General features: G+C 50.4%; 1 protein-coding gene across 2 annotated transcripts in view; it reads right to left on the bottom strand.

Annotated features, from left to right (window-relative positions):
* The window catches only part of LOC122477938 (pseudouridine 5'-phosphatase), a 181,901-nt gene that overhangs the window by 143,719 nt on the left and 23,961 nt on the right, over positions 1–14,221 (bottom strand). For both annotated transcript variants that reach the window (XR_006295795.1, XM_043571469.1), the window contains exon 2: positions 534–752. Coding sequence is in view for 1 of the 2 variants with exons in the window: in XM_043571469.1 (XP_043427404.1) it covers positions 534–752 (219 nt within the window). In the remaining variant the exon portion in view is untranslated. The remainder of the gene's footprint in view (positions 1–533; positions 753–14,221) is intronic.

The raw sequence follows: 14,221 nt of genomic DNA on the forward strand, positions 1-14,221 counted from the left end.
CTCTCTCTCAAAAATAAATAAGCATTAAAAAAATTATTTAAAAAAAAAAAGGTACAGGGGTGCCTGGGTGGCTCAGTGGGTTGAGCGTCTGACTTCAGCTCAGGTCATGATCTCGCAGTCGGTGAGTTCGAGCCCCGCGTCGGGCTCTGTGCTGACAGCTCAGAGCCTGGAGCCTGCTTTGGATCCTGTGTCTCCCTGAGCTTCCCCTGCTTCCATGCTGTCTCTCTCCCTCAAAAATAAATAAATATTAAAAAAAAAAAAAAAAGAAACAAATCCTGTTCAAACATTTTTGAACCTCAAGAAGGGAATGTATGTTATTTTTAAAAGCCCCTAAAAACACAAAATGGAATCGTAGCACGTGATTGAGCAAACTCTCTCCGGATGACCTGTGAGCCTCAAACAAGAAGAGCTATTTCTGAAAAGGTCTGGGGACAGAAGTCGTCACTACCCAAGGCCTGCACTGGCCACCATCTGTGACTTATGACACTGTGAACGCGCACACATGTAACCCCGTAGCTGGGAGGGGGCAGTACCTGGCATCAGGGCGGCCGTGGAGAACACCTCTTTCAACTTCGTCTGGCTTTCCTCCAGCAGCTCCTCTTTGGTCATCGGGAGCTGCAGGACATCTATTATGATCTGTGCCGCCTCTGATGCCTTCTTTCCCATAACAAGGGACTTGACGTCCCAACTGTATTTCTTTCCGTAGCGATCACATATTTCTTGGAACACCACCGAATACAGCCGTTCGGTATCTGCAGGAACAAAGACACGGCAATGCTTAGGGTGCGTGCTGCGTGAACACGGACTCTATCAGATAACCACCTGGGGTGCAGCGTAGGTCACTGGTGTGGCGTGATACGGGAAGTGCTGAAAACCGCACAGGTCATGCCGCGGGAGCAACGGCCTGGCTGCCTGCTGTCTGTTTGCTGGAGCGTCTTTGCAGCCGTGATCTGGAAAGTGACAACACGGGAACGGAAGTAAGCCCTCGTTGTGGTTAAATGGTCTCTGACATAAACGTGTGTGTATTTGAGCCGAAATGTGCACATGGGGTGGTGACATCTGTGTGCTATCACGTGACACCGTCCCTGGGACTGAAGCTGCCTCTCGAGGGCAGAACATGACGGTTGTGTGAACGGCCCTCTGCAGGGGGGGGGACACGTCCACTGTCCCTGGGTCTGTCCTCACTGCAGGGGTGCCTGGCCATGGGGGCCACTGAGAAGCTCCCGCATGAGAACGGAATAGCCTGTACAGGCCCATGTTTCCCCTCCGTTCTCACACTGCACGTCTCAGCGCTTCTGACGCCTGCTGTGTGCGTGAGTGTGGAGGGGGTCTTTCCCACAGCACACAAGTCCGTGACACGAGCCGGGATCCCACAGTTCAACTCAATTCGGACAGCGTATACAGAGGCAGGTCCCACAGGTAACGGGCAGTCCCAAAGTGCAAGGACACAGCAGCTCACACCAGTCAGACTGGCTGTCACCAAAAATGTTAACAAGTATTGGTGAAGATGTGGAGAAAACAGAACCCTCGTGCACCATTGGTGGGAATGCAAACTGGTGCAGCCACTGTGGAAAACAGTATGGAGGTTCTTAAAAAAGAACAGGATGTCTACACAGTCCAGCAATCCTACTTATGAGTATTAACCTGAAAAAATAAAAACGTTAGTTCAAAACAACATCTGTACCCTTATGTTGACTGCAGCATTATTTACAACAGCCAAGATACAGAAGCAGCCTAAGTGCCCATCTGTACCTGAATGGGTAGAGATGTGGCATACATAACAAAATACTTCCTGGCCATCAAAAAGGAGGAGGAGGAGGAGGAGGAGGAGGAGGAGGAGGAGGAGGAGGAAGAGGAGGAGGAGGAGGAGGGGGAGGGGGAGAAAGAGAAGAAGAAGGAGAAGAAAACCAAGAAGAGGGGTGCCTGGGTGGCTCAGTCGGTGAAGCAGCCGACTTCAGCTCAGATCATGATCTCACTGTTCGTGGGTTCAAGCCCCGTGTCGGGCTCTGTGCTGACAGCTCAGAGCCTGGAGCCTGTTTCAGATTCTGTTTCTCTCTCTCTCTCTGCCCCTGCCTTGCTCACACTCTTGTCTCTCTCTCTCTCTCAAAAATAAACACTAAAAAATTAACCCAAAAAAAAAGAAGAAATCTTGCCATTTGCGAAAACATGGACAGAGTACAGGGTGTTATGCAAAGTCAGACAAAGACAGATACTATAGAATTTCCTTTATAGGTGGAATTTCGGAAAGAGAAGAGAAAACAAAGGAAACAGACTCTTAAATACAGAGAACAGAGGGGCGCCTGGATGGGTCAGTCAGTTAAGGGTCTGCCTGCTGATTTCAGCTCAGGTCATGATCTCACAGTTCGTGGGATCGAGCCCTGTGTCAGGCACTGTGCCCACAGCGCAGAGCCTGCTTGGGATTCTCTCTCTCTGTCTCTGCCTGACTGTGCCCTGCTCTCTGTCTCTCTCTCTCTCCAAATAAATAAATATTTACAAAAACTTAAATACAGAGAACTGGTGGTCACCAGAGGGGAGGTGGGTGGAGCGAAACAGATGAAGAGGGTTCAGAGGTAGAAAGTTCAGTTATGAGATAGACAAGTGGTCCCACATGGGGAATACAGTCAAACATCGTGTAATAACTGCATGGTGATAGATGGAAACAGCACCTATCGTGGGGATCATTTTGTAACGGATAAAAATATAGAATCACTATGATGTACACCTGAAACTAACAGGACAGACGTTGCGCATTCAACCGAAACTAACAGGACATTGTGTATTCCCTGAAACTAACAGCACATTGTGTCCTGGTTGTATTTAAAAGAGAAGGGGCTCAGTCCCACAAGCCTGTCCCCAACCCCGACCTCAACACCAATCCCAAGTCTCTGTGGTCACCTGGTCCCATGACCCCCTCTTGGGTTCCACTGATTTGCTCCCAGAGCTCAGGAAAACAGTTTACTTACTGCTCCCCGGCGTATTGTAAAAGGATATGACAAAGGACACATAGGAACATCCACAAGGAACAGATGTGTAGGGCCAGGTGTGCAGGGAAGGGCGTGGAGCTCCCCCCGTCCTCCAGTGTGCCATTCTCCTGGCCCCTTGACGTGCTCAACAGTCGAGAACCTCTCAGGACATGCGTACTCGGGATTGCGGTGAAGCCTTCATGAGGGACGCATGACGAATCAACTCCTCTGCCAGCCCTGGTCCCCTGACTACACAATGGAGATGCAATCAAAGCTCCGAGGTTGTCAGCGTGGCTTGGACTTTCTGCTGACCAGCCTCCCATGCAGGAGCCCACCCAGGATTGTCTCCATAGAGCAGAAGATGCTCCTGTCACCCAGGGAACAACAAGGAACGTAGGAGGTATGTGAGGAAGCACACTCAGAGACCAAACACTAGAAACAAAGATGCTCCAGGGGCACCTGGGTGGCTCAGTCGGTTGGGCGTCCGACTTCGGCTCAGGTCATGATCTCACGGTTCATGCAGTTTAAGCCCCACGTCGGGCTCTGTGCCGACAGCTCGGAGCCTGGAGCCTGCTTCCGATTCTGTCTCCTCTCTCTGCCCCTCCCCTGCTCGTGCTCTGTCACTCCAAAATAAATAAACATTTTAAAAAATTTAAAGAACAAAGATACGTCTAGTGATCTTATTAGTTAGGACATTTCCGGGGCTTTAGAAACCCACTGCCTGTACCTGGGAGCAGACAGCAGTACACATATTTCCCATTATTTCACAAGGCTGTATCATGTCATGGTGAAAGGCCACTCCAGGAATTGGATCCTGGGTGGGGAGTTTTTACCAGTGAAGCCTCAGACAACTGAGTTAGCATCCCGGGGCCTCTTGAGGTTAACAAGCGTTGAATTGTATGACTGGTAATAATTATAGCGTTACCGCTAACAGGTACCATATTGTAAATTAGACACAGCATGATAAATGGTACTTGCTCCATTTATACTTATCTACGCTTATGTCCTTACATGTTGAATAATTGCATAGCGTTAATAGTAGTGATACTAGGGACGCCCGGGGGGCTCAGTCGGTTGAGTGTCAGGCTTCAGCCCAGGTCATGATCTCGTGGTTCATGAGTTCGAGCCCTGCATCAGGCTCTGTGCGGACAACTCGGGGTCTGGAACCTGCTTTGGATTCTGTGTCTCACTCTCTCTCGCTGCCCTTCCCCCACTCCAGCTCTGTCTCTCTCTCTCAAAAACACACAAACACTTAAAAAAAAGGCCAACACTATCTGCATCTCAGGGAGGGCTCCTTAATGCTGGAGCGTCATCCCTGTGTCCAGTGTGGACCCGGGTAGAAAGGTCAGGTCGCTGAAAGGCCAGCTAACGCCTCCGCGGCCTGCCGGAACACAGCATTTCCGGTGCACGGTGGCCCCCGCGATCTCGTGAACGTCTGGCCAAGGCAAGCACCGGAGGAGCAGGGACGCCACAGGCGGCTGCGTGCGTTTTGGAGACGCTGAGCCCAGGTGCCCAGAGGAAAGCAGAGTTTGCGAGGAGGCCTACACAGCACGTCGTCTTCTGCTTGGGAGCCAGCATCTGCAAACCTAGCACCCGCGACGGTGAGGAAAATGGGGAGAGGGAGAGGTCTGTGCGTGGCCGTGCTGGAACGCAGGACTCAATACACACATCTAGACCTAGGTATGTTCACACGCGTGTGCACGTACACGCGCCCAGCCGTACACACGTCTTCACGTACGTACCTCCGCGCGCGTGTTCAAGTACGTGCGTCCAGCTGTACACACGTCTAGACGTACATACGTTCACACGTCTAGACGTACGTACGTTCGTGCGCGTGTTCACGTACAAGCACCCAGCCGTGCACACGTTTAGACTACATACGTTCGCACACGTGCTCACATACATGCACAGCCGTACACACATCTAGACTTACGTACGTTCGCACGCGTGTTCACACACACGTACGCACGCCCAGCCATACACACGTCGAGACGTAGATACGTTCACACACAAGTTCACGTATACGTACGTGCGCACAGCCATACACACGTCTAGACGGACGGACGTTCGCGCGCATTTACGCACACGTACGCACGGCCCACAGTACACGCGAGATGTACGTACGTTCGCGTACGTCTTCACACACACGTACGCGCGCCCAGCCGTACACACATCTAGACATATGTACGTTTGCACGCGTGTTCACGCACACTTACACGCGCACAGCCGTGTTCAAACGCGAGGCTGCGCAGGAGAGAAGAAGGGGCAGAAGCCGGGCAGAAAGATGCGGGTCCTGCTCGGGGCGTCTGGGTAAAGCAAGTGGATGACGATCAAGAGGAGAGCGCGGAGGAAATAATAATCCCCAAGCCAGAAACGACACGGTGGCCTCCGAAAACGCTTTCAGCAGTGTGCACTTAAAGCCGCGTGTCAGAGCTTTTAACTCACAAGACGCCGAGCTGCGGGATTCCCTATCTGTAGGGGGCTGTGCAGACCACTCTTGTTCACAGTTTGGACAAAATCATCCCAAAGTCCGGGTGAATAAGCGAGGCTCTAAACAAGTCATTAGAGTCCTCACATCCGAGCATGCCTTCGCAGGCTCAGGACACCATGCTTCCAAGCAAAGGGACAGTGTTCTGAAAGGGGAAAGAAATCCCTAAAAGGAGCATTTTAAAAAGCAGCAGGGCAAGTGTCAGGTGCGTGAGCTCTGCTGTGCACAAGCGAGCCCGGGCCAACGCGTTCAACTCGCGCGTCTGTTATTTTTCGGGAGAACAGCACCGTAACGCGTTACAGCCGCAGAAGTTGCTGCCCAACTGAGGAGTGTCGGAAAAGCGTGCTTTGCAAAGCACAAACCGCCCTGTCTGCGCAAGACAGAGCCCAGAGCCCGGGCACCACCGCCGGGCACTGGCTGCAGGTGAGGCCATCAGCTGAGCGGTAACAGGTGGGCTTCAGACCGGAGACCGGAACCCGGCAAACCGGGGCGCGGTGGCCAGAAGGCGGGTGTCCTCGTGGACAGCGGGCCGCCCTCCCGGGGACACATTCAAGCCTGAATTCACAGAGCTGCGGCTGAAGGCGTGTCTACACCTCACGTGCAGCAAGGCTGGCGTGGAGACCCTGCTGGCCTGCACGGGGGTCTCTGACACCAAGGTTCTGCGCTGGTAACGTGGTCACTGTCATCTTTTCATCCCTGAGAATGTATTTACATGTTTGCCGACTCGATCCCTGGCTCCCAGAGGACGGTGACGCTTTGCATTTTACCCCATAAAGTGGTAAGCGGTAAGGGTGTCTCTCCACGTCTCCGACGCAGGGAACTGCATCCCAGCCTGCAAACGAGCACCTAATTCCAGTTTTAGAAGAACTTGCACTGCTTCATAGCAAAACACCTTAACCCATGTGTCAGGGACGAGCATGCTGAGCCCTGATTTCTCCGCCCATCCCCCTTGTCCTTTCCAGCCCAGAGCTGGAATTGTATTGGGAGAAATTGCGGACATCAGCAATCTCAAAGTTGAGCAGTAAAGTCCCAGCCCGGCCACATGCTAGCTGCCAGTCCTGGGACGGGTTTCTTAGCCTTCCAGACTTGTAGTGTCTTCCCCAGGGAGCGGTGGCACACTGCCAGGGCTGGCCTGCGGGGCTGGGTGTGACAAGACTCCCGCTGTGGGAGGTCCCTGGGTTTCAGACCCCGCCCTGCACTTCACAAGTCACTGAAATCTTCAAACAGGTGCTCAGCCCTCGGCTGGGCCTTGGGTTACCGACCTGTAGAATGGGATGCTAAGGGGGATGGTTGCATCACTCAAGTACAATAGTCCATGCTGAGCTGTGAGTGCAGTGGCTGGCTGGGCAAACTCCAGCATCATCGTCTGGGGTGGGGGTGGGGGTGGGGGACACCTGCCTGGCACCTGCGTGTCTGAGTTCCGAGACCACAAGAGCTGCTTTCTCTGCACGGCAAAGACCCCTTTAATCTGAGAAGCCACACTGCCTCCTGCAAAATATTTTACATAATAACAAAACACCAAACCACTAAGTATCTGCAGTGCACTCACAAGAGGGTGACACCTTCCTCCAGGCATATGGAGCCAGCTTCATACACTCGTTAAGTACCTGCCGGGCTGGGTACACAAACGTGAGCCCTCACTTACAATCGCTTCATCCATACGCTTCTGCAATGAAAAGTCGGCCTTTAGCAGCAAAACCTGACCTGGACTGGCACGAGGGGTGGGGGGACTGTTTGTTATTTATCACAGTGCGAATATTCACACACTTCTCTATAGAAACACCTGTGGGTTTGCTCACGGGTCCTGCCCCACACACCGCCGTACTGAGAGCGTGTATCTCACGGAACATGTGATTGTAATGCTTTTTAACACCGGTAACTTAAAAACCGAGATACGACTGGCTCCACGAGTTTCGGAAAAGGGATTCTGACCCACATCGATTACTGCTTGCCAGGCAGTCATACCTTGCATACCCTGAACACGACAACAAAGCCACGTAATGCTTTTTCCAGACTTCATGTGTCTCCAGAATAGTCATACTTTGATGATTTCCAATCACAAAAAGGGGGCAGGGGGTGATCAACAGCCAGTGATTTGTGTGATATGACAGATAGGTGGGTGTCCTGAAGATATGAATACCTTTTCAGATGGGAGAGCCCAGCCTCACTGAAGACGAAACTGTCCCGACCCAGAAGACGGGAGGACTGAGAACTGCAGCAGTGTTTCTGAATGCAGAGGACGGTACGCATTTTAACGGTGACACAGCTTTAATGACAAATAGTCAGCGTACGATGCCATTTGGTGTAAGTGGACGTGTCTGTTTTTCTAAGCTGTTTGCATAGCATGTTGGAGGTGATCTGTAGTTGATGACCAGATATTCTGGAGAGTCAGAAATTGGGGGTGGGCCCTGCAGGGTGAGTTTTAGAAGGCACCCCCGGGGAAGTTGCGACTGTGCTAGAGTGGAAACCCCCAGAGCTGACGTACTGTTTTTACTGAAGCCCTGTGCTTTACAAAGCCACTGATTTTAAAAACGGCTCACCTTTGAGGCGACTGGTTGGCTCAGTCGGTCAAGCATCCGACTTTTAGCTCAGATCATGATCTCACGATTCTTGAGTTCGAGCCCCGTGGAAGGCTCAGAGGCTGGAGCCTGCTTTGCTCTCTCTGCCCCTCCCGTGCTCACACTTTGTCTCTCTTTCTCTCTCAAAAATAAACATTAAAAAAAATTTTTTTTAATGGAATACCTTTAAGAAAAGCTTCACTTCAATAATGACATATATAGACTTATTAGTAGAAATTAGGGGGAAAAAATCAGCTATGACCTTAATCCTAACGTTTACATTTCCTCTCTACAGTATACTATTACTACTTAAACCTTCCTTTCTTTTCCTATTCTTCTGACAACAGGTGATGTCTATGCTAATATGTTTTTAGCGAAAGCAGGAGTTTTTAAATAAGAAGCAAATGAATATGCCCCATTCTTTCCGAAGTCAACAGCAGCAAATGAGTCCAATTAATTAGAGTTGTCGGTTAATCGGAGTTAACCGGGCACCAGCAGAGGGGAGAGGAGACGGCCAGGGGACCGTGCACAGCACGGTTTCACAGGGCAAGGGCGCACCTCCTTTGAAAGGACATCTAACAAGCTACTGTTTCTTTTGAAGAATAAAAATATGGGCAGCTTAGTGGAAGATACTCTACTGAAAGAAGGAGTTAAGTGGCTCATTTTTCTCTTAACTGGCAACCAAGAAAACAATGTCTAGCACTGGGACCAGCAAACATGAAGCCACAGTTGTTGCTGGTGGCCCTGTTTGGGGAACAGCTACTCTGATGCTCGCATCTCGCACACGCATGCCCTAGGGTGGGACCTGGTTCCATGAAGGTCATCGCTGCATAAGAGGAGTCCTTTTCCACAAGTGGACTACTGGGTCAGTGGCACAGCTATCTGAAACCCTGAGCTCTCAACGTCATGGCCTGGAAGCACAGTGATTCACAGGGGACAGGAGCTGAGTTATCTGAGAGCCCTGGATGTGGTATGTCGCTTGCCTTGGGCTTTTCTTGACTTCTTAAGGCAGCCGAGCTTGCTTAATCATTCCTAGAACCCTAAAGGCAAAAGCTGTGCCGTGAGGCCAGTGCAGGCAGCAGGTGCTAAGGGAAATTCTTTATGCTGCTGGCACAGGGCACCGGGCCCACGTCCTGCCCACCCTGCTGTCATGGGGCTCCAATGGGCTCCGGGCACGCTCCTGCTGGCCCAGCTTGGTCTCAGTCAATCCACTGGCCAGACCAGCCGCCGTGGAGAGCCGTGGCCCACGCAGGCCGTGTCTTGCGCACGGGCCAGCATCTGCTGAGGGCAGCGGTCGCCCTAGGCGTAGTAGGAAGGCACTGTCACCTGGAGGGCGACCAAGAAAGTGTGAAAACAGCACTCTCACGGACTTGGCGAGGGAAGGAAGAGGCACTCCTGCAGTTTCAAAGTCCTGAATGACAAAGGGAAGGGTGGAAGCCAGTGAAGACCCTTGGATGAGAACGAGCAGGGGCGGCTCACTCACAGCTGGGCACAGGGAAGCTGCAGGGGGGAGGAGGCAGAGCAGGGGGTCTATGCAGAAGCAAGGCAGGCTCCGTGATGGGTCTGGGGGGCACATCTGGCCTTTGGGGTTGGTCCTGTGCTGAAAGCTGGCAGTCAGTGAGGACGGAGTGGCGGGGACCAGTGACTTCCACAGAGGGCGTGCTCTGGCTCCCAGGAAAGCTGCCGGGGACGCTGAGGGCCGGGGCTCTGCCTCACATTCGTCCCGGGCAGTGTCGGCACCCTGCTGTCCTATGCGTAAGGTGGCAGTTAGCTGCCTGCTATTTCGTTCTTGCTCAGTATCCCCCAGGCTGCTGTCGTCTGCTCCTGGACCGTCACCCACGATGGAGAAGGAAGAACGGGCAACCAACCGCGAGGGGGCAGGTATCTCCACCCTAAGGCCACGAGATGCCCACATGGAAAGCCACCTGGTGAGCTGCGAAGGGGTGGGAGCCGTGCCGGCTGGCCCCAGACATTCAAGTCCCATTAAAGGAAACAGTCACCGAGCCAGTCAAAAATCGGGGACCATGGGCCCTACGTGGCTGCCGACAGCCTGCCCTCACATGTCGTCCTGGATACCCGGCAATCCACAAGCAAACCTGTACCACGTTCCCGGGCAGGCGCTGGGGCCACACGCACTGCCTAGCGCTGTTCACCTTGCTCCCTAGAGCACCTCTTCACACAGGAACTCCTCTCAGCCCTGCGTTAGTCGCGGCCCTTTGGAGGGAAACACCCCACCGTCTGCACAGCAGCAAGGACCCTGTACGAGGGTGAGGAGGCGTTCACGAGGGACTGCGACAGGACACAAGGTGGTATAAAGTGAGTTCGGGCCTCTGCCCACTAACCCCATTCACACATGTGCTCTTATCCTGCTGTGCACTGTGGGGATGGACCTTTGTGGGAAACGCTCCAGCACAGGACGCTGGGTCCAAACAAAAGCCAGGGGGTAGGAAAGGCGCCTAAAAGTCCAAAGGGAAAAAAAAGAAAAAAAAAAAAAAGAAGAAGAAACTTTGTAAAAATCCGCTGCAGTGAAGGGGGCCACCTGGGTGGCTGCGTCAGTTAAGCGTCCGACTCTTGGTTTCACTCAGGTCATGATCTCACGGTTCGTGAGTTGCAGCACATCGGGCTCTGCACAGATGTCACTGAGCTTGCTTCTCTGATTTTCTCTCTCCGTCCCTCCCGATTCTCTCTCTTTCAAAATTAATAAATAAGCTTAAAACAAAAAATCTAGTGCAGCACAAAGCACAGACAGAAACAATGTTCTTTCAGGATTCCCACAAATCTTTACAGAAATCTTCCATTAAAAAACAGCAGCTTACAAACCACAATAAGCTACAAAACTACCTTGTTTCATATTTAGTTGTAGTGTTGGCTTGTTTTGCTTAATTACGTGTGACCCAAAAATATTACTTGCTCACTGCTCCTCGCGGCCCCCCAGCTATTATTTTCATTTATGCTTTGCATACCGTGAAGAAAAAAAGAAAAAAACAAAACTGTAATGATATACAGGAGAACCCAAAGCAACGTAAAACTGATTTTTTTTTCCTCCAAATTAAAAGTAAGCCAAAGTTTCAAATGACTGAGTACAGAGGTCCTTCTGGACCAAATATTTATAAATTGGAAACATCTTTTATTATAAAAATACATATGACATGCAACACTCAACAGAATCATACATGAACAATCTTAAGAACCAGACATCGATCTTCGGAATACAGAAAGGGCATATGCTTGAAATGCAATCGATTTGATTAAGCAAATATTTATTGGGCACCTACTATGTGATAGGACCTCAGAAAAACGTGATAATTGAGGCCCAAACAGTCCCTGCTATAAGTGAAATAAATCTGTGATGAGAACCAAACGGCTCATTGATGCCTGTTGAACAAACAAAGGAGCAAACACCCGCAAAGGTAGGGGAAACTTTGCAAAAAGAATGAGAAAATGCCAGTATATAAATCCGAGTATTTCTCAAGACCTACTGAAATACTGCCCTCAGCTAACGGCAATGACCTGGTAGCCAAGAAAGGTCGTCTGAGAGCAGCAAGCAGAGGTTAGCACCGGGCCTCCTAGCAGTATGGGCAGGAGGGAAATCGAGAGCCTAGGAGGAAGGAAATCGAGAGCCTAGCAGGAACGGAAGTACGGTGATCTGTTCTCCAGCCAAGACTGCAGGTTCCTACGGGCCGAGGGCACTTAGACACTCTCTCCCGCGTCCACTAACGCGCCCATGCTTTCTACAGATGGGAGAGGCTTGCATAGTCTCTGTGGCAGCTAGTTAACCTTTACAAACGAGCCTGCGCGTAAAAGGTAGCGCTTCCTTGTGTTTAGGGATGTAAAAGAGGGAAATGAATAATTAACAACCATGAAATTATGAGTCGTGGTAATTTTTGCTTCATTTTCGAAGCTTGCTTGCTCTAGCAGGCTTAGAGAAAAGTACTTAAGAGTATTTGATGTATCGCTTCCCGTGGCTGTAAGCTATCAGTTTTGAACCGTAAAGGAGTAATAATAACTGTGATTGCTTAAAATAAAGACCAGTAATGATCATTTGTGTGATCCCCTGTGAAGTAAAAACCTTTGATTAGCATTTGGCATGAATCACTGGCATTATCGATTATTCCACTTAGTGTGTATGGGGATTGCCCGAAGGATTTTTTTGTCCCCTGGTAATCCATACTCAACTTCTAAAACTCATTTAAGGGGCGCCTAGGTGGCTCAGTCGGTTGAGCATCCACCTTCAGCTCAGATCATGATCTCCACACTCCGTGAGTTCAAGCACCACGTTGGGCTCCGTGTTGACAGCTCAGAGCCTGGAACCTGGTTCGGATTCTGTGTGGGTATGTCTCTGCCCCTCCCCCACTCACACTCTGTCTCTCAAAAATAAATTAAAAAATATATAAAAATTATACAAGGACAGTGGGGCGCCTGGGTGGCTCATTCGGTTAAGCGTCCGACTTTGGCTCAGGTCATGATCTCACGGTTTGTGAGTTCGAGCCCCACGTCAGGGTCTGTGCTGACAGCTCAGAGCCTGGAGCCTGCTTTGGATTCTGTGTCTCCCTCTCTCTCTGCCCCTCTCCTGCTCATATTCTGTCTCTCTCTCAAAAATAAATAAACATTAAAAAAAATTCTTTTTTTAAAATATAAATAAATAAATAAATAAATAACATTCATTTAAAACATGAGCTGGTTCAGAAAATGTTGCTGGATCGCTCATCTACGTATGGAAGTATACCTGTATAATGGTGGAAAAATGAACACGGGTACTAGGATCATAGGTCTAAATATAAAACCAACACTATATAACTTGTACAAGAAAACATAGAAGGACATGTTTGGAATCATAGGTTATATGAGGTTTTCACACAGAGAACACAAAATGCAACCTGCATAGGGGATACGTGGATAAAGGGGCTTTCATCAAAATTAAAAGACACCACCAGCAAGAAAACAAAAGGCAAGGATATTTACAACACAGACACATGCACACACACGACTTGTATCTAGGAACCGAACTTACAACTTTTCTGGCACAAGGAATCAAACTTTACAACTTTTCTTGCACAAGGAACCGAACTTTACAACTTTTCTCGCACAAGGAACCGAACTTTACAACTCAATGATGAGCCAAAAAACCTGCAGTAGATAGAATAGCAATCCCCCAAAAATGTCTACAACGTTGTCCCCAGAACCTGTGAATATCTCACCTCACAGGCAAAAGGAAGTGTGACCCAGCATGCAGTGTGACCACATTATGTGCCCTGAGATGGGGAGCTGGTCCTTGATTATGCAGCAGGCGCCAGGTCACCAGAGGGTGTTTATAAGGGGAGGCAGGCGGGTCAGAGTCAGGGAAGGAGGGGTGAGCACAGAACCAGAAGCTGGGAGCGAGGGAGGGTCACAAGGCAAGGCATGCAGGAGGCCTCTAGATTCTCCTCCAGAGAGCCCTGAGGGAGCAGAGCCTGTGAACACCGTGCCAAGACTAATGTTGTACGTCTGGCCTGCAGAAGGGAATGATAACAATTCTGTGTTGTTTCAAGCCAGCAGCCATTAAGTCATTTGTGGTAATTTGTTATAGCACCCTTAGCAAGCTAATACACAACCCAGTATAGAAACAGCTTTGCTGAACAGTGGGGCGGTTTCTGAAAGAGTTAAGTCTCCACCTAAGGAGTAGGAGTGGAAAGGAAAATACAACCCCTGGGTGCCTGCAACCACATGAATGGGTTTTAGGTCAATTACACCCGAAGAAGGAAGTCAGACAGGTAATGACACACTGAAACTGGTCCAACCGGGGCCCCTGGGTGGCTCAGTCAGTTAAGCGTCCAAGTCGTCAATTAGCATCAGGTCACGATCTCACGGTTCGGGACATCCAGCCCTGCGTGAGGCTCTGCGCTGGCCATGCACCCTACTTGGAACTCTCTCTCTCCTTCTCGCTCTCTGCCCCTCCCCCACTCATGCTCTCTTTCCCTCTCTCAAAATAAATAAACTTAAAGAACAAAAAAAGCTGATCTAACTGTACCTTTATTATTTTTTTATGTTTATTTATTTTTGAGAGCGAGACACAGAGCATGAAGCGGGGAGGGGCAGAGAGAGAGGGAGACACAGAATCCAAAGCAGGCTCCGGGCCCTGAGCTGTCAGCCCAGAGCCCGACGCGGGGCTCAAACCCACAGACCTCGAGGTCATGACCCGAGCTGAAGTCGGATGCCTACCGACTGAGCCACCC

This window comes from Prionailurus bengalensis, chromosome X (genome assembly GCF_016509475.1).
Source record: "Prionailurus bengalensis isolate Pbe53 chromosome X, Fcat_Pben_1.1_paternal_pri, whole genome shotgun sequence".
NCBI lineage: Eukaryota > Metazoa > Chordata > Mammalia > Carnivora > Felidae > Prionailurus > Prionailurus bengalensis.